The sequence below is a fragment of the Leucoraja erinacea genome, chromosome 23, assembly GCF_028641065.1.
Source record: "Leucoraja erinacea ecotype New England chromosome 23, Leri_hhj_1, whole genome shotgun sequence".
Lineage (NCBI taxonomy): Eukaryota > Metazoa > Chordata > Chondrichthyes > Rajiformes > Rajidae > Leucoraja > Leucoraja erinaceus.
The window spans coordinates 79,987-100,495 of record NC_073399.1 but is presented as its reverse complement, the minus strand read 5'-3'; the positions used below and the strand labels follow the sequence as shown (position 1 = coordinate 100,495).

Sequence of the window (20,509 nt, the reverse complement as noted above, 5' to 3'; positions counted from 1 at the left end):
AAAGTAAAGAACCATTATCATTCTGATAAACTATTATACAGTTTCTTACAAGAAAGAGTTGCAATAGATAATCTTGTTTTTCTAATGACCTAATACATGACTCTCTTAAATCATTAAACACATAGGTTTACAGAACTTCACTAGGTTTCATTTTCCTCTTTTTAAGTTGCATAATAGTGCAAGCTCACCCACATTAACGGAATGTGATTGCATCTTTTCACGTCTTTAGAAGTCATATATTCATTGGTTCAATTGTTCAAAACCGTAACACCGCATATCAGTAAGTTTTAAAATGCATGATAGAAAACAATTAATTATTTAAATCAAATTAGCAGTTACAGCCTGTAATCATGGAAGCATTATAGAAAGTTCAGAAGCTTTGAAAGTTTGGTATGTCCCCAACAACACTCACCAACTTCCACAGATGTGCTGTAGAAAGCATTTTATTAAGATGCATCACAGCATGGACTGGGAAAAGTAACAACCAAGAAATTGCAGAGTGTTGTGGGCGTAGCCCAGACCATCATGAAAACCAACCTCCCTTCCATTGACTCTATCTGCATTTCACGCTGCCTTGGCGAGGCCACACATAATCAAGAACGAGTCTTCCGCGGACACTCCCTCTTCTCCCCTCTCCCTTTAGGAAAGAGGCACAGAGGTTTGAAAAGGCACACATCCAGATTCAGGGACAGTTTCTTCCCAGCTGTTATCAGGCAACTGAACCATCCTCTCACCAGTTAGAGAGCGATCCTGACTTCCCATCTACCTCATTGGAGACCTTCAAACTATCTTTAATCATACTTTTGCACTAAATCAGGCTCTTGCACTAAACATTATACCCGTTATCCTATATCTGTACACTGTGGACAGCTTGTTTGTATAGCCTTTCCGCTGACTGGTTAGCACGCAACAAAAGGCTTTTCACTGTACCTCAGTACACTTGACAATAATAAACTGAACTGTACTCCAACTCTAACTAGAATTTTGAACCATCCTAACTCTCATATCCTATGACTTGGTCAATAAAGAGAATTATCCATGTATTTTCAACCATCTAATCTAACTATTCAGCTGCTTTTGATGATCTGTGGACACACACTCCTTTCATTTTTGCAGAATCAACTGCCATAACCTCCTGAATAAATCCCAACTATCTGGTACACTGTTATCTTTCCATAATCGGCAGGTTTCTGTCCCTCGACTACAAATTTCATAACAAAAAGCTTTTCACTGTATCTTGATGCAAATGACAATAATAAACTAAACTGAAATTGCTCAAATTTATTGCTAGAGAAAAGTAGATCAACTTTGCTATACTCGACACAATGGCCTTCTAAATATAAATATTTTAAGATGTAAAATATTAAAAGAAAAAAATAAACATCATTCTGATAAACTATTATGTAGTTTCTTACAAGAAAGAGATTTAATAATGATCTATTATAATAATACCAGTGACTTAATACAGACTCTCTTAAATCTTTAAACAAATAGAATTACTTTAATAGAACTTTAATAGGTTGCATATTCCCCTTTTTGTATGACATAATAGTGCAATCTCACCAACAATAACTTGGAATGAGTTTGAATGTTTTCAGATTACATGGCTTCAACTTTGAACCACTTGTGCCATGTGATTTATCTTCAGAGCTTTCACTATACCCGTGCTATTGAAAAATTTCAAAATAATTTTACTCACACATCATACGCACATCAAGATCAGCATTATATTCCCAGATCATTGGTTCAACCAGCTGATCCAACATGGATTCTAAAGGGAGAACGAAGGCAAGCAAATTATTCATTTCTAAATGTCCCAAAACCAAAGATAAAATAAGTAAAAGAAAATTAAATAAAGAACACAAACCCCTTGACTATTTTAAAAAGCTAAAATATAAACCTCCAGGTTTGCTTACCAATTCATAATTTCATTTGCATTTTAATTCTTTACAGCTGCTTATGAAGGCAATTGTTGACGTCATTATCTTGGTATACATATTATTATTCTATCAGTGCCATAAATTATGAAGGAAAACACATTTTTAACATTAGATCTATGAAAAACCACCAATTAATTGCAGCAAATATTTTTGAGATATTTCAACCTATTCAGAATTATGAATACAAGTGAATGTTATGAATAGAAATGTAAAGTATTTCAACTTTTTACAAGTATCATTTTTTTCCAGAGCAACCTGTCACGTAACTCTTGGCAACAAACCTTTCTTAATGCATCTAGGATAAATAATTTTCATCTTAATTTAAATGTTTTTTTAATGTTAATTTCAGTTATGAATAAAACTAATTTACAATAATGAGATCAAAATATTCTCTCCATTTATTCTTAAACATCAAAAACAACTGTAGTTCTTTGATAATTCTGTTGCAATACCTCAGCATTGGGTGACAGAATTTGTCACTAAAACTGTTTCACAACGAAAATTAACAAAAGAAACCTCCCAAAACAAGAAATCATGTGTGTCTTGGATTACATTTTTGACAAAAAAACAGAATAGATCTGAATCTGGAGATGCACAATTGAAAAAGGAATTAACGTAGGTTTAGTTTTTTACTATCACGTGTACCAAGCTACAGTGAAAAGCTTTGTTTGGCTTTGTTTTAATCAAATTCAATTATACCATGGATGGATACAATCAAGCCAAACTTATATACAATAGGTAGAGTGGAGAGAGAGCGTGACCTGCATGGGTTTTCCATGGGGTCCCTGGTTTCCTCCCACACTCCAAAGACGTACAGGTTTGTAAGTTAATTGGCTTTGGTAAAGATAGTAAATTATCTCTCGTGCGTAGGATAGAGTAAGAGTATGGGGATTGCTAGTCGGCACAGACTTCAATGGCCGAAGGACCTGTTTCTGTGCTGTATCTCTTAACTAAATTACTGGATGGTATCAAACATGACCTGCTGAGTTACTCCAGCTTTCTGTGTCTATCTTCAGTTTTAACCAACATCTGCAGTTCCTTCCTACACCATCAGCGATAAAACAGTTGTACCTTTAAGTTTATCGATGCTGATATTTCGGAGCATGTCATCCCACATGATAGGTTTCACACTCGGGTAAGTAGCGATGACATAACTTGCAACTGCTTTCACATGAGACAAGAACAGACTATCTGTATTAGTTTGACCATGCTCAATCAATTGCTTGGATTCTTCACCTTCACCAAGGTAATAAACCTAAAGAAAATAATGCAGATTATTAATTTTCATGTAAATGTTATTTAAGACAAAGCATCACCAAAAATTCCCAAATTGCCGCAAAAGAAAATAGGCTGGAAATGCAGCAGCCGTCTATATTTTTATCTGAGTCTGAAGAAGGATCCCGACCCAATTTGTCACCCACCTATCTTCTCCAGAGATGCTGCCCTGATCCGCTGAGTTACTCCAGCACTTTCTGACGATTTTTATAAACCAGCATCTACTTGTTTCTTCTACTTTATTTTTATTTACTGTTTTGGCAGTAAATCTCTCCTGATAATGTCGATTGATGGTAAATATTGACCAAGACTCCCAGCTTTTTCTGGATCTTCTGGTGTGGACATGACATTCAGTGCAGTTTTCTTTTTAAACACAACACAGAAGAAAGCCATTTGTCCCAACAAGTTCATTCTTCCAATTAATGCCATTCCCCCACTTATTTCCCTGCAACCTATTCTCTGTCACATGCCCATCAACACCCCCATTTCCTCAGCTACCTACACGTGTGGTTATTTACAGTGGACAATTAATATTACTATGTTTACACATTCTGTTGTGCTGCAGCAAGTAAATATTTCATTGTTCTTATATCTGAGACATATGACAATAAAACGCTCTTGACTCTTGATCTATCAACCAGCACATCTTTGGGATAATGAAGAATACAGGAAACACAGCAGTCACAGGAATAACAAGCAAAGTCTGCATAGAAATACACATAGACCTGGTCAGGACCGTACACTGCTCCCTTGGACAGCAGCACTATCTGCTGTGCCACTGTGCTGTCTCAAATCTATACAGGAAGGAACTAATGCTTTTGGCATGACAAACACAATATATAATCACAAATCCATACAGCCTGGGACCAGGCCCCACGGCCCAACTGGTCCATGGATCCTTCCTAAGATAGATATAAAGCGCTGGAGTAACTCAGCAGGTCAGGTAGCACCTCTGGAGAAAAAGGACAGGTGACGCATTGGGTTGGGACCCTTCTTCAGATCTCCTATCTTTTTTTCTCCAGATATGCAGCTTGATCTGCAGAGTTACTGCAGCACTTTGTATCTATCTTTGGTAATAAACTGCATCGGCAGTTCTTTGTTTCTACAAGGATCCTTCCTGAGCTAGTCCCATTTGCCTGAATCTGGCCCAATCCCTCAAGCCTGTCCAAGTCTTTTAAGCACTATAATTGAACTCGCCCCCAGCACTTCCACCAACTAGTTTAGTTCACTAGTTTAAGATTCACCTATTCTTGGAAAATGACTGTCGCCACCCATCTTATGCATGCCTCTCTATGAATTTATCTGTCAGCCTCTTTTACTCTTGGGGTAACAAGTCCCAGCCTCAAATAACTTAAGCATCAGGTTCTGGCAATTCCTTGAGAATTCACTTTTGTGCCCTCGATCTAGCTTAATTCCATCCTTACTATACTATGGTGACCAGAACTGCATGCCTAATTCAAAGTGCAGTCTTGTTCATACAACTGTAAAACCCTGTTGCAAAACCCAAAGTCACACTCAAAACCATCTACACTGAGGGAAGCACATCTTTCACCTTTACCATTTTGTCTACCCGTGTCGCTATCATATATCAATGAAACAATTTAAAACAGAATGATAGTTACTAAGAACTATCTAAGATATTACTAAGATACAAGACTATATCTAATTAAACTCAATTAATTAAAAAAAAATCAACCCATACTATCCTTTGCCTCTAATTTGGTAGATACCGCATTGTCAATGCTGGAGAACTAAATTAAGTTCATGATCTACTGTTGGATTCACAGCGGAGTCTAAGATAGTGTGTAGACAAGACGTTAAGTGATGAGTCCTTGGCACATTGGGGATTTCTAGGTTCATGCATAATCCCAACTTTGATCATGCTTGTGTAGAGAAATGATGGCAGCTGCTAGCAAGTTCCAGCCAGCCAAATTATTCAAAATTAGTATCAAACCACATGCATATCTTTGCATTACCTCATCTGATCCAATGTGTAGCCATCTTATGTCATTATGTATTGCCATTATCTGGTCGATCATGGATTTTATTAGTTCCATTGATTCTTCTTTGTGTGGATTGAGACTGTTAGGAAATGCTCTCATTTCACGAAGGTGAGAAAAGGAATTATGTTTAAGTACAAACTGTAGGAATAAGTTTTAAGAGATAGAAAAAGCATGAATGACAGTTTAACATTAAAAACATCCTATTTATATAAAGAATTTTTCTAATCTCTCACGTTATTGTATTTATCAAAGGGCAACTTTAAACTGAATTGACCTCACTGCCTGGTATTTCTGCTTGCTAATTTACGCTTATCTAAACTGGATATGGAAACCCATCATGCTTACCCTCAAGTCCGTATTCTGAAAGACAGGTAAGTTGAAGATAGGGAAGATTGGGGCAAGACCAATTATGAGCTTTAAAGTTTGGATACATTTAAAGAAATATTAAATATCTCTGAGCTTTAGATTTTGAATAAGGACTATTTAGGTTGAGGCAAATAATCTAAAAATAGAAAATTAAAATAAAAAAAATCATAAATAGTTAACATGGTTAAACCGAAGCTGAAGAAAAATCAGGAAAAATAAATTACTTTAATTTACCTTAAGCATGGAAACAGGCCATTCGGCCCACCAAGTCCATGCAGACCAACAATCAACCCCTTACACTAGCATTATCCTACATACTAGGGATAATTTACAATTTATAAAAGCCAATTAACCTACAAACCTGTACATCTTTGGAGTGTATGGGGAAACCAGATCACCCATAAAAAACCCACGTGATCACAGTAAGAATGTACAAACTCCATACAGACAGCATTTGAGGTCAGGGTCGAACCTGGGTCACTGGCACTGTAAGGCAGCAGCTTTACTGCCACGCCACTGTGCCACCCTAAATTACTTAGCTTTCTCTGTCACCTAATCTGCAGATTTCGTAACTCAATAGGTATCAGAACTGACCAGAACACAACCTGAGAAACAATTCTCCAGACCAATAATGAAGAGTATCAGGTATACAGTTAGGCCACTAGATTAATCCAGTTTTGCAAAGAAATCCAAGCTCATGGACAATGAATTGGTGAAGGACCAGCCTCTTGCACATGGGTCACATAAGCAACCCCATACAAAGAGGACTAAGTCAATTTGAGATTTTGAAGGGTTTCAACAACTTAAAAGGTTTGTGTAATATTATTCTTATGTACTATATTTAAAGTATCAACATGATAAAATTATATAACATTTTATAAATATTTTCTTGTTTTAATCAAGACTTTAATTCGAAACAAATACAAGATTGATTTAAATTATACGCGTTAACAATTTCTTATACATTGTGTTACGAACATAATTTGCAGTATATTTATTCATGTTTTGTAGATTTTATTATTGTTAACCACAAATGCTTTATCATTTTCTTTTGTTTCAGAACTCACCTCCATGTGGCCGAAGGTTTGTACTAATGGAATTATTTCAAAATTGTGTTTCTTGGCCAGATTTATAAGATTGGTGATGTCTGAAGGACTGCAATGCAGAATATACTATGTTACTGAAATCCACACACATTACAGATCTGTCCCAACCCTCATTTCCCATCTCCTACAGAGCTGGTTGAATTTCATCGAGTCGTTAATATATACTGCAGCAGAATAATGAACAATCTGTGTCTTAGAACAAAACCCCTATTATTATTTCACACTCAATCATTGACAAAAGTCTTTGCTGGATGTCTGCTTTTCAGTGTCTGGCACAGAATGTGAGACAATTTTCTTCTGAGCTTGCATGGTTGAGTGCACAAATTCACGTGCGTTCATATACTCTATTGGCAGGACACAGGTAACCAAGTTGGAGATTGCATGAGCATTAAAATGACAATAAAACTGTAATTTTAATGCTCATTTGTTGCATGAGCATTAAAATTAGTTCAAATTGTAATTTTAATGCTCATGCAATCTCCAACTGTCCAAAATTCATAACAGTATATCTCAAGTCCAATGAGGTGGAAATAACATCGGCACTCCTGCCGCTTGACCAGAGATATTGGTTCATGGAAAATAGAAAAAAAATGTGTTCACATGCAGTGATTCATCATTTCAACTAAACTGAAAGCAGAATGGTCCAGACAGACTGGGTTAGGTGACCAATTCTAACATTTCTTCTTAATGAATTCTACTGCAGAGGCAGGCAATAAAGAACCAAAATATCAAGTATAAAACTAGCTCCTTAGATGAATCAGCCGAACACTCAGAATTGAAATCAGGAGACCAAGAGAGCAATGTGAAGCTTGAAAGTAGATGTTGGATATTTTGATGGGTTACGATTGTGTTTGTCTCTATAAAAGGTTGTATGATATGATATGCCATTTATTGTCACTATACATGTACAGTGAAACTGAAAGCTGCTCGTACTCAGTGCATACATACAATTTAGCACAAAAAACAAGAAACAGAAAAACAAAAAACAGAAGGGAGAAGGGGGGGGGGGGGGATAGGTGCACAATTTCTGCGGCGCTACATACATATATACAGATGGAAGTCCGTGGTGTTGGGCAGTGAAGTCAGTGCATGTGTGAATTAGAATTAATAGTAGTTATAATTCTCGGAAAGCAACTATTTCTGAGTCTATTTGTCCTGGATTTGATGCACCTATAGCGCCTTCCAGAGGGCAGCAGGTCGAACAGTCCAAACGCAGGATGGGAGCTGTCTTTGATGATCTTCTTTGCCCTGCTAAGGCAGCGGGAGTTGTAGATGTCCATCAGGGAGGGGAGAGGGCAGCCAATGATCCTCTGTGCTGTCCTAGTTACCCTCTGAAGCCGCTCCCTGTCTGCCATGGTGCAGCTGCCATACCATGCTGTAATGCAGTATGTCAGCAGGCTCTCGATGGACGAGCGGTAGAAGGTCAGCAGCAGGTTAGAGTCCAGGTTGTGCTTCCTGAGGACCCTCAGGAAGTGCAGCCGCTGCTGAGCCTTCTTGATGACCGCTGTCGTGTTGTCCGTCCAGGAGATATCAGCAGCGATATGGACGCCGAGAAACCGGAAGGTGTTGACCCTCTCCACACACTCGCCGTTGATGTGTAGGGGGGCTAAGTCGGTGCTGTGCCTCCTGAAGTCGACAATGAGCTCTTTTGTTTTCCTGGTGTTCAGAGCCAGATTGCTTTCTGAGCACCAGGTTGTCAACTTCAGGACTTCCTCTCTGTAGGCTGCCTCGTCTCCCTTTGAAATAAGTCCGACTACAGTAGTGTCGTCAGCAAATTTGACGATGCGGTTGTTGTTGTGGGCCGGACTACAGTCGTGGGTGTAGAGACAGTATAAGAGGGGGCTTAGCACACAGCCCTGTGGGGAACCGGTACTCAACCTGCGAGTGGAGGAGAGGTGGGGGCCGAGTCTCACAGTCTGGGGCTGGTTGGTGAGGAAATCCTTTATCCAGGCACATGTGATAGTGGGGAGGCCGAGAGTGACCAGTTTACCAATGAGAATGTCCGGAATGATTGTATTAAAAGCTGAGCTAAAATCCACAAAGAGCATCCGGACGTAGCTCTGTTGACATATGACAATTTTGCAGTGATTGTTCTTGCAAACATGGGCAGCTGGCAGTCAAATCTTTGCATCATCAGAGCTGATTTGATTATAATCTCAACTTCATGTTTTTGTGTACCTATGGTAACCTTTCATTCCTCTGCCATAAAAAATATGTAAAAACATTGCTTTCACTTGATGGATTTCATAAGACAATCTGAGGGAAACAAAATTGCACCATCTGCCTTAATTAGGTGACTCCTAATTCTAGATTCACCCACATTAATACATTTTCCTCCCATCTTCGCCGTGTCAAAAGCCCCCAGGATCTAATTTGTTTCAATTAATTTCCTTCTCAGCATTCTAAACTCCAATACATAGAAACAGAAAAATACGTGCAGCAGCAGGTCATTCGGCCCTTCAAGCCAGCACTGATCATCAAAAATCAGTACCGCGTTCTTGCTTTTCCCCCCATATCCCTTAATTCCTTTAGCCCTGAGAGCTAAATCTAACTCCCTCTTGAAAACATCCGATGAATTGGCCTCCACTGCCTTCTGTGGCAGAGAATTCCACAGATTCACAACTCTCTGGGTGAAAAAAAATGTCCTCATCTCAGTCCTAAATGGCCTACCCCTTATTCTTAAACTGTGACCCCTGGTTCTGGACTCCCCCAACATCGAGACATTTTTCCTGCATCTAGCCTGTCTAATCCTTTAAGAATTGTATATGTTTCTGTAAGATCTCCTCTCATCCTTCTAAATTCTAGTGAATACAAGCCCAGTCGACCCATTCTTTCAGTCCTGCCATCCCGGGAATTAACCTGGTGAATTTACACTGCACTCCTTCAAAAGCAATAATGTCCTTCCTCAAATTAGGAGACCAAAATTGCACACGATACTTTAGGTGAGGTCTCACCTAGGACCTGTACAACTTCAGTAGGACCTCCTTGCTCCTAAACTCAAATTCTCTCGCAATGACGGCCAACATGCCATTAGCTTTCTTCACTGCCTGCTGTACCTGCATGCTTACTTTCAGTGACTGATGCACAAGCACACACCATTCAGATAATAATCTTCCTTCTTATTCTTGCCACCAAAGTGGATAACCTCACATTTATCCACACTATACTGCATCTGCCATGTAACTGCCCATTCACCCAACCTATCCAAATCACCCTGCAGTTTCAAAGCATCATACGACACATTTCTACATAAGACAATCCGTCCCTTTCAGATATTAGTTTTGTACATCTTTGAACTACTTCCAAGGCTCCTGAGTCTGAGGAAGGGTCTCGACTCGAAATGTCACCTATTCCTTTTCTCCAGATATGCTGTTTGACCTGCTGAGTTACTACAGCTTTGTGTGTCTATCTTTGGTTTAAACCAGCATCTGGAGTTCCTTCCTACATCCAATGCAATGCATAGAACTACAAATGCAATATCACTAAAGCCAGTTATAGTTGAAATGCAATCTCTCTACTTTTGCATGCAATTCCTTACCAGTAAAGAGCAAAAACATTGTGAATATGCTGTATCTGCATTTTAGCTTTTTTTTCACTTGGGCATCTCAAACATCTGCCAACATAGGACATTTCATATTTCTCACATGATACACTATTTGTCAAACTCAGTACACATTACCTGACATCTGTCTATTTTAAAATCCATCAACCATTCCATGCACATTTAGTTCTTAACAAGTCTATGAATGTAATGCATTACATGACACTAATCTCCAATTACATGACACATAAATATGAATATATCGGCATGAATTTCCTCTGTTGCCCAACTCAGTGGTAGGTACTGCACCCCAGAGACAGCCAGAAATGATAAGTGTAAGACCCATTACTTCTCAGACAAAGTGTAGCGGCACTTAGAATAAAGGGGAGGGAGGCCATTTAAGACTGAGGTGAGAAAAAACTTTTTCACCCAGAGTTGTGAATTTGTAGAATTCCCTGCCAGAGGGCAGTGGGGGCCAAATCACTGGATGGATTTGAGAGAGAGTTAGATAGAGCTCTAGAGGCTAGTGGAATCAAGGGATATTGGGAGAAGGCAGGCATGGGTTATTGATTGGGGACGATCAGCCATGATCGCAATGAATGGTGGTGCTGGCTTGAAGGGCCATTGAGTCTAACCAGCTGTCTGACTAGAGGCAGTTTGCAAACTTTAAAAGAGCTGGATAAAATAAAATGGGATACACTCGTTTGGCATAGGGTGCTTTGAATCTTCCAAAAAAAAATGCTTGTGAACATATTCACATGGTAAGATCAGGAAACCAAATGATCAACGTGATTCAGTGTGCATTCAAATGGAGTGATTTATTTTTAGGAAAGGAAACTATGCAAAGGGATGAAGTAGCAGCATAGAAAGAGATGCCGCTATCACAATGAAATCTACAAGGCAAAAAGGACAATGAGATGGATGTTGGCCTTTTTAAGGGGCAGCCTGAATGTGTGCCATGGAACATCCTATAATGCTGATTGTTTCTGGGAAGACAGATGTGGTTTATGCTGGGTGGACCACATTACTGCTGCCATGCCACCTTCAGGGATATGTAAGTTATGCAGCTCAGAAAGTGGGTTGTAATGATATAAACTGTGCACTGTTGTGATTACAAAGGAAATGACCATGAACCTCCATGAATGACAAGGAAATAATGATCATTTAAAGCAATTGGAATTAATTCAATTCAATTCAATTCAATTCAATTTATTTGTCATTTGGACCCCTTGAGGTCCAAACGAAATGACGTTTCTGCAGCCATACATTACAAACAAATAGACCCAAGACACAACATAATTTACATAAACATCCATCAAATCATTTTGTTTCCTGATAATTCCACATTCCAAAAACATTTTTTCAATATTTCTTTTTTAGTTGTCACATGTTGCATTCATTGCTTAGGTCATCGTATGGTTAATAAGAAACACAAAGTCATTTTGTACAAACATGTATCTAAGTTACCTGTACGCATTTGGAGACCGTAATATTTGCAGATTTCCATTATAAGGAAACATATCTTCGTACTCCAGGAGAATGCCATCTGCACCAAGCTGTTCAAACAGAGGAAAGATCTACAAAAAAAAAGTCTACAATGAATTTATAGCTATGAAGCTTTAAAAATCGTACAGCATAGGCGGCGGACACTTTTGAAAAAATCACACGTATTATCAATTAAAAAGTGGCCCATAACAATATTCTAATCAACAAGTATTTCCTATGTTATGTAACCTTCAAATAATAAAGTTGAGAAAATAAGTCAAATGATAGACATTTTACAAAACATCTATCTATACATAACTAAAATTCTGATCTTGCGTTCTTCCGGTTTGTGTTTTTTTCATCTTTGTGCAAAATGGTATAAGATAGCGCAACGATTTTTCGCCACCTTACTCACCATTCTCCTGTGCTCAAGTGTACCAAGTTTTGTTCCAATCGATGGTATAGTTTCAAAGTTATTAAGGTTACAAATCTTAAAAACCGCACATGCAGATTGGTCACTTCTCCTGTCAGTGACTCACGCAGATTGGTCTCATGTCCTGTCATTCACCGGCAGCTCCCTCCTCGCCCAGCGTTCCATGGCCACAGCTACATAGCACGGTCGGCCGGAGGGGATGGCCACAGACGCCTCAGCCAGAGCCGCCACAGGCCACAGCCGCAGCCGCTCCAGGGGAAAGCAGCCGCAACCTCGAGATCCTGGGGAGGTGAGGAGGGCGATGGGGGGATTGAGGGAGAGAAGGTGGTTTGGAGGGATAGACAGGAAGCAGCAAGTGAAGCTGGGAAAGCTCATCTCGGACCCGCAGACACACAGCACAGGAGCACCACAAGGCTGCGTACTCTCCCCTCTCCTTTACTCTCTCTACACCAACGACTGCACCTTCATAGACTCCTCCGTCAAGCTTCTTAAGTTTGTGGACGACACAACCCTGATTGAACTGATCCAGGATGGGGAGGAATCTGCCTACAGACGGGAAGTGACACAGCTGGCGTCCTGGTGCCATCGCAACAACTTGGAGCTCAATGCTCTAAAGGCTGTGGAATTGATTGTAGACTTTAGGAGAACTCCCCCTCCCTCTCCCCCACTCACCATTAACAACACCACAGACAGATCTGTGGAGTCAATTAAGTTTCTTGGAACCATAATCTCCAGGGACCTTAACTAGGAAGCCACCATCGACTCCAGTCAAAAAGACCCAACCAAGGATGTACTTCCTGCAGCAGCTGAGAAAACACAATCTGCCACAGACAATGATGGTCCAGTTTTCTACTGCCATCAAAGAATCTGTCCTCACCTTCTCCATCATGGTCTGGTTTGGCTCAGCCACCAAGCATGACATCCGGAGGATGCAGTGCATCATTCGATCAGTCGAGAAGGTTGTTGGCTGCAACCTTCTCTCCATTGACGAACTGTACATTGTAAGGACCAGGAAGAGAGCGGGTAAGATCAACTCTGGCCCCTCTCAATCTGGTCACAAACCGGACTGTAAAAGCTGTCATAGCCAGACATAAAAATATATCTTTTCTACGAGCAGTAACTCTACTCAACAGCCAAAAGTCTGTAGCCTCCTTGTGCTCTGGTATTTTATCTCATTCTTCACGTGTTTAAATTATAATGTTTTATTTTTAATTGTCTACCGTATATCATGTTGTTACTTGCGAGCAAAGCACCAAGGCAAATTCCTTGTATGTATGCATATTTGGCTAATAAAATATATTCAATTCAATGCAATTCAAATGGGACTAGCTTGAATGGAGCATCTTGGTCGGCTTGGACAGGTTGAGCTTAAGCAGGGGAGAAATCGCTATTAAAACATGGGGGACACACAATTTCTTGGTGACCTCGCGCATATGTGCGTGCGCACACACACACACACACACACACACACACACACACACACACACACACACACACACGTCTTCGGCCGTGGGCCTTATGGGCGGTAACATCGGGAGCTGACCTGGTTGGTGACCGACTCCAAACTCCAGCAACAGCAACTTCGTCCACCCCGAATCGGGGGCTTGAATTGGCCCGTTCGCGGGGCCTTTCAAAGCCCGGCGCGGCTTAAAATCGTCCAGCGGGGGCTTCAACATCGGGAGCCTCGATCGTCTAGATGCAATAGTTTGATTTTAAGCCGAGCGGGGCGATGAAAGGCCCCGCGAACGGGCCAATTCAGCCCTTAGAAAGCGTCTGATACCCGCTTGAATCTTTCAAAAACTACAATGTGATAAATAAAACTGAAGCAAATAAAGGCAAACAGAAGAACCAACCTTGGAGGGGGGAGAGAGAGAGAGATGGGAAAAAAATACTAAATAACGTGAGTAACCTGAATGAGGGAATTACCTGCAAGCCAGCCAGGAAACCCGTTCGACCAGCGCCCTTAATGACCCGACCCGTTTAAATCCGATACCCATTTAAATCTTTCCCACCCACCAGTACATCCAATTAGTTCAAATGGTAATTGTACCCGCATCCGACAGTTTTAAGAAATTCTCTGTGAATGCCTTCAGTAATACTTGGTCAAAACACAATTGATGACACATCGTGTTAATAGACATTTAACAAGCGCTTATTAGTGACTCCCCGCTGTCTCGCGGAAAGCGGAGATTCTAATCGATTTTTTTTTTAACCAAATTTCAAAATCCGGATTACAAAACATGGGGGGGGGGGGGGGGGGGGGAATTGTACTCCACCTCTCAAAACATGGCAGGGACATGCCCCCCCCCCCCACCCCGGGATTTCAGCCCATGAGCTTAAGGGCCTGTTTCTGTGCTGTTGCTCAAATTCTATGATCGTTAATAAAAGCTGACATTTTGAAGGTTGGAATGACATGCAAAAGAAATATAAAGAATTCCATTATTCTGTTTGATAAACATAGAAAATAGGTGTAGGAGTAGGCCATTCGGCCGTTCGAACCTGCACCACCATTCAATATGATCATGGCTGATCATCCAACTCAGTATCCTGTACCTGCTTTCTCTCATAGAAACATAGAAAATAGGTGCAAGAGTAGGCCATTCGGCCCTTCGAGCCTGCACCGCCATTCAATATGATCATGGCTGATCATCCAACTCAGTATCCTGTACCTGCATTCTCTCCATACCCCCTGATCCCATTAGCCACAAGGGCCACATCTAACTCCCTCTTAAATATAGCCAACGAACTGGCCTCAACTACCTTCTGCGGGAGAGAATTCCAGAGATTCACCACTCGCTGTGTACACCCTGATCCCTTTAGCCACAAGGGCCACGTCAAGAATGTCCTTCCTCAGATCAGGAGACCAAAACTGTACGCAATACTCCAGGTGTGGTCTCACCAAGATCCTGTACAACTGCAGTAGAACCTCCCTGCTCCAATACTCAAATCCTTTTGCTATGAATGCTAACATACCATTCGCTTTCTTCACTGCCTGCTGCACCTGCATGCCTACTTTCAATGACTGGTGTACCATGACACTCAGGTCTCGTTGCATCTCCCCTTTTCCTAATTGGCCACCAAATTACCTCACGTAGGTAGGACATCTTGGGTGGGGCTCCTTTCAAATCCATATGTACCAATTTCAACCCCATCTGTGGAGATTTAAGCATTTTAACATCTGCCTCCATTGGATTATCCCCTTGACCGTCAGCCATTTTGGGGCAGGATACCACCTGAAGGAAAAAATATTGAAATTAATCTTGCACATTCGCTTATTTTCAGCTAAATCATACAATATATATAAAATTATGTTTTATGCATATATAAAAAAACATTGCTGGAGTAACTCAGTGGACCAGGCAGCATCTCTGGAAAACATGGATCGACAATGTTTTAAGATTGAGTATTTTCTCTGCCTTGTGAATATTTCAGGATTCCAAAAAAAAATATTTCATCAAAATTATTATTATTTTTTCAATATTCAAGAATATTCAAATTCGTGCTGTTAGACCAATTATTTTTGCAATAGATCCTCAACTCAATTAAATGTTGCAATTTCAGAAATAGGAAATAGAACAATTTCTATCTGATAATGGTCAAGTGGAGAACAAATTAATTTCAACAAATTTTCTGCAACCAAAATATTGAGGGTAATCTTCAACTGATGTTTCAGTTTTAGACAAGATAAGGAAAATGACTGTTACAAGCCGACAAATTGAAATACAAAGCAGCTTGAGTTGTAATGGATATAAACTTTGCATGCGAATCACTACACGCAGGTGCAAAAGACAATTAAAACGACAAATAGTAAGTAAGCCTCAATTACACGGTAGCTGGAATATCGAGGAAGATAATTTTTCTACAATTGTGCTAAGTTTTGCTAGAGTGGCTTTCTGCAGCACTTTGCTCTCGGTTTTCATGCTACAGTGAGGGTTGTGCCTTATTTATAAAGCATCAGTTGTTAGCATTGCTTGGATTACTAACTACACAACTCATCGACACAGGTGCTTCTGTTGGGTCAGTATGCAGGGTGGTATAAAAGCTGTGGAAAAACATTGATAGTATCAGGGACAACATGCTATTTCATTTAACATTGAAAAATAGAAAATGGGGAATGCATACAGCTATTTTGCCATCCATTTAGCACATGCTGGTTAGGCCCCTGAAGTCTAGGTATGTACTAACATTTCTCCTGCAGACGGAGATACATAAATTGCAAATGCTGATTTACAAAAATAGATACAAAGTGCTGGAGTAACTCAGCAGGTTAGACAGTTTCTGTTAAGGGAATAGAGAGGTGACAATTTGGGACGGGATCCTTTCTCAGACTGTTGAAAATGAGAGGCGGAGACAGGACAAAATCTGGCAAGTGATAGGTGTGTACAAATGAGGGAGGGGGTTGACTGAAGGTAAATAACCATATTCATTCTAGAGTCCCAACCCTAAATGGTGTTTTCCATTTCCCTCCACAGATGCTCCCTGACCTGCTGATTTGCTCCAGCACTTTTATTTTTCTGTAAACCAGCATCTGCAGTTCATTGTCTAGATTTTATCCTTTGATACAGATGCTGCCTGGCCTGCGGAATTCCTCCAGCACTTTGTTTCTTTTTTAGAAAACTGGCATCTGCAGTTCCTTGTGTCTACACTTAATTTTTCCACACAGATGTTGTCTTGTCTGTTGAGTTCCTCCAGCACTGTGTGCTTTTGGGTAAACCATCATCTGCAGTTCCTTGGACACAAAGCGGTGGAGTGACTCAGTAGGCAAGGCAATAACTCTGGAGAGAAAGCATAGGTGACTTTTCAGGTCTGGACCATTCTTCAGACTTTTCGACCCGAAACATCATCTATGCTTTTTCCAGCATCTGCAATTCCTCCTCTACATTTTGGCGTCCAACACGGATACTCCTTGATCCCCTGAGTTCCACCAGGCTGTGTGTGTCGAATGTAAACCAACATCTGCGGTTCCTTGTCTACACTTTATCCATCAACATACAGTGCCCTCCATAATGTTTGGAACAAAGACCCATCATTTATTTATTTTCCCATGTACTGCACAATTTGAGATTTGTAATAGAGAAAAAAAAAATCACATGTGGTTAATGTGCACATTGTCAGATTTTATTAAAGGGTATTTTGAAATATTTTGGTTTCACCATGCAGAAATTACAGCTATGTTTATACATAGTCCCCCCCATTTCAGGGCACCATAATATTTGGGACATGGCTTCACAGGTGTTTGTAATTGGTCAGGTGTGTTTAAATGCCTCCTTAATGCAGGTATAAGAGAGCTATCAGCACCTAGTCTTTCCATCACCTTTGGAAATTATTTTTTTTTAGCTGTTTATCAACATGGGGACCAAAGTTGTGTCAATGAAAGTCAAAGAAATCTTTATGAGACTGAGAAACAAGACATCAACCAAACCTTAGGCTTACCAAAATCAACATAAGAAGAGAGCACTGGTAAGTTTACTAATCACAAAGGGACTGGCAGGCCAAGGAAGACCTCCACAGCTGATGACAGAAGAATTCTCACTATAATAAAGAAAAATCACCAAACATGTCCGACAGATCAGAAACACTCTTCAGGAGTCAGGTGTGGATTGTCAATGACCACTGTCCACAGACGACTTCATGAACAGAAATACAGAGGCTACACTGCAAGATGCAAACTGTTGGTTAACCACAAAAATAGGATGGCCAGGTTACAGTTTGCCAAGAAGTACTTAAAAGAGCAACCACAGTTCTGGAAAAAAGGTCTTGTGGACAGAGGAAACGCAGATTAACTTATATCAGAGTGATGGCAAGAGCAAATGATGGAGGAGAGAAGGAACTGCCCAAGATCCAAAGCATACCACCTGATCTGTGAAACTCAGTGGTGGGGTGTTATGGCCTGGGCATGTATGGCTGCTGAATGTACTGGCTCACTTATCTTCATTGATGATATGACTGCTGTGTTAATAGTAGTAGTGTAATGAATTCTGAAGTGTACATCCTATGTGCTCGTTCAAACAAATGCCTCATTGGCCAGCAGTTCATTCTACAGCAAGATAATGACCCCAAGCATACTGCTGGGGGGGGGGGGGGGGGGGGGGGGGGGGGACTACTATGTGTAAACACAGCTGTAATTTCTACATGGTGAAACCAAAATGTATAAAAATGGCTTTTATTAAACTCTGACAATGTGCACTTTAACCATGTGATTTTTTTCTATTACAAATCTGAAATTGTGGAGTACAGATGCAAATAAATAAATGATCGGTCTGTCCCAAACATTATGGAGGGCACTGTATGTTTCCTGACCTGTGCTGAGTTCCTCCAGCACTTTATGTATTTTTTTTGTAAATCAGCATCTAAAGTTCCTTGTCTACATTTTATCCTTCAACGCGGATACTCCCTGACCCTGTTAGTTCCTCCAACACTGTGTCTTTCTCTGTAAATCAGCATCTGCAATTCCTGAGATGGACCCAAAGTGCTGGAGTAATAAAGCCACATAGCCAACACCTCTAGTATCTTTGGCCACCGACTATAAACCCTGTTTACACAAGACAAATAAACCAAGGAGCCAGTGGGGCAGTATCAGCGTCCGGCCCTGGGGCAGTGGAGCCTGTGGCCTGTGGGGAGGGGGCAGGCCGGGGCACAGATCACCCCCCCCCCCCCCCCCACACACAACCCATCCGGCCCGGCCCGGCCCTCCCCTCCCCTCCCGGGGCTGAGCCCGAGCCCGAGTCGAGGCCTCGCTGCCCTTCCCGCCCCCGCCCACCCGCCCGCCATGTCGACCCTGAGGAGAGCGGGACCCAGGAAAGTCGAGGACAGAAACCAGGACGGCGACCAGACCGGGTAGGCCCGGGTAGGCGGAGGGAGAGAGGAGGGGGAGAGGGAGAGGGAGAGAGGGAGAGGCCGCAGCGTCGCCATCGCACCGCGTCCTCGCCGCCGCCACCCGTCCCCGGCGCCCCCCCGTCCCCGCGCTGCACCGCTGCGCCCCCCCCCCCCCCCCCCCCGGGGGGCCACCCCCTCCCCCCCCCCCCCCCCCCCGGGCTACTGCCCCCCCCCCCCGGGCTACTGCACCGCTGCCCCCCCCCCCCCCCCCCGGGCTACTGCACCGCTGCCCCCCCCCCCCCCCCGGCTACTGCCCGGGCCCCGGCTGCCCCCCCCCCCCCCCCCGGGCTACTGCACCGCACCCCCTCCCCCCCCCCCCCCCCCCCCCCCGGGGTTTACCCCCCCCCGGCCCCCCCCCCCCCCCCCCCACCCGTGCCCCCCCCCCCCCCCCCCCGGGCTACTGCACCGCTGCCCCCCCCCCCCCCCGGGCTACTGCACCGCTGCCCCCCCCCCCCCCCCCCTGCACCGCTGCCCCCCCCCCCGGGCTACTGCACCGCTGCCCCTCCCCGGGCTACTGCACCGCTGCCCCCCCCCGGGCTACTGCACCGCTGCTGCACACAAGCAAGATCTGCATCCCACCTATTGCACAGGCCGCGCGAGGCTCGCTGCTCCTCACAGTTCCACGCTCTGCAGCTGCAGCACCACTCTTTCTATCCTGGCATCTGCTGCAAACTTGCTGCAAACAACCTGGCTTTGCACAAACAGTCGAACTTTACTCTATCAATCAAACTGCACTGTCAAACTCTGTACTAACACTAAAACTGTCTATCACTAAAAAAACACTAAAACTATCAATCAAACTTTGCGCTATTATTCAAATGTTGCACTATCAATAAAACTTGGCACTAACATCATACTATCAAAATTACACTATCAATTAAACGTTGCACTAATATTCAAACTTTGCACGATCATACTTTTCACGAACAATTAAACATGGGGTGTGAAGGTAAAGACAAACACTGAAAGGTGATTTGGAACCAGGTAAGGGAAGGATGGAACCAAAAGGGGAGGAGATAGAAAGGTAGACCAAGGGAGAAGAAACTCAGGTGGGTAGAAGTGTAGGTGATGGGCAGATGGAACCAGGTTAGAGGGAAGATATCAAATTCAAGTAACAAAAAGGCTTGCAGTATCATCAAGGACCCACACCATCCTGGCCACACACTCATCTCCCTGCTACCTTCAGGTAGAAGGTACAGGAGCCTGAAGACTGCAACAACCAGGTTCAGGAATAGCTACTTCCCCACAGCCATCAGGCTATTAAACAGCCAATTATCTGTTATTTGCACTATCATTTTATTTATTCATGTGTGTATATATTTGTATATTCTTTCCCCTGCACGGAAAACCCGGCCTTTTCCCTGTCGGGTCTCCGTTGTCGTTGGGGCTGAGCAACGTGGAGCGTCCTCCAGCAGGAACGAGCTGGGGTTCCAGTCACGGAGCTGCGGACTTACCCACCATCGCTGAGCTGGCCAAGTCCGGAG

General features: G+C 42.3%; 2 protein-coding genes across 7 annotated transcripts in view; one reads left to right on the top strand and one right to left on the bottom strand.

The window, feature by feature from the left end:
- The window catches only part of LOC129708078 (hexosaminidase D-like), a 37,142-nt gene extending 17,384 nt beyond the window's left edge, over positions 1–19,758 (bottom strand). For 3 of the 6 annotated variants that reach the window (XM_055653608.1, XM_055653609.1, XM_055653610.1), the window contains exons 1-7: positions 18,549–18,656; positions 15,236–15,382; positions 11,699–11,808; positions 6,652–6,739; positions 5,192–5,356; positions 3,012–3,195; positions 1,700–1,771 (exon numbers count right to left, since the gene is read on the bottom strand). In XM_055653608.1, the coding sequence (XP_055509583.1) occupies positions 1,700–1,771; positions 3,012–3,195; positions 5,192–5,356; positions 6,652–6,739; positions 11,699–11,808; positions 15,236–15,382; positions 18,549–18,641 (859 nt within the window). In that variant the 5' untranslated portion in view covers positions 18,642–18,656. Of the gene's footprint in view, positions 1–1,699; positions 1,772–3,011; positions 3,196–5,191; positions 5,357–6,651; positions 6,740–11,698; positions 11,809–15,235; positions 15,383–18,548; positions 18,657–19,066; positions 19,107–19,584 lie in introns of those variants that run through there. The other 3 variants (XM_055653611.1, XM_055653613.1, XM_055653612.1) reach the window with 3 other exon arrangements.
- Positions 18,831–20,509, top strand: part of uts2r2 (urotensin-2 receptor 2) — a 41,421-nt gene continuing 39,742 nt past the window's right edge. The window contains exon 1 of the mRNA XM_055653622.1: positions 18,831–18,986. Coding sequence (XP_055509597.1) covers positions 18,919–18,986 — 68 coding nt within the window. The 5' untranslated portion in view covers positions 18,831–18,918. The remainder of the gene's footprint in view (positions 18,987–20,509) is intronic.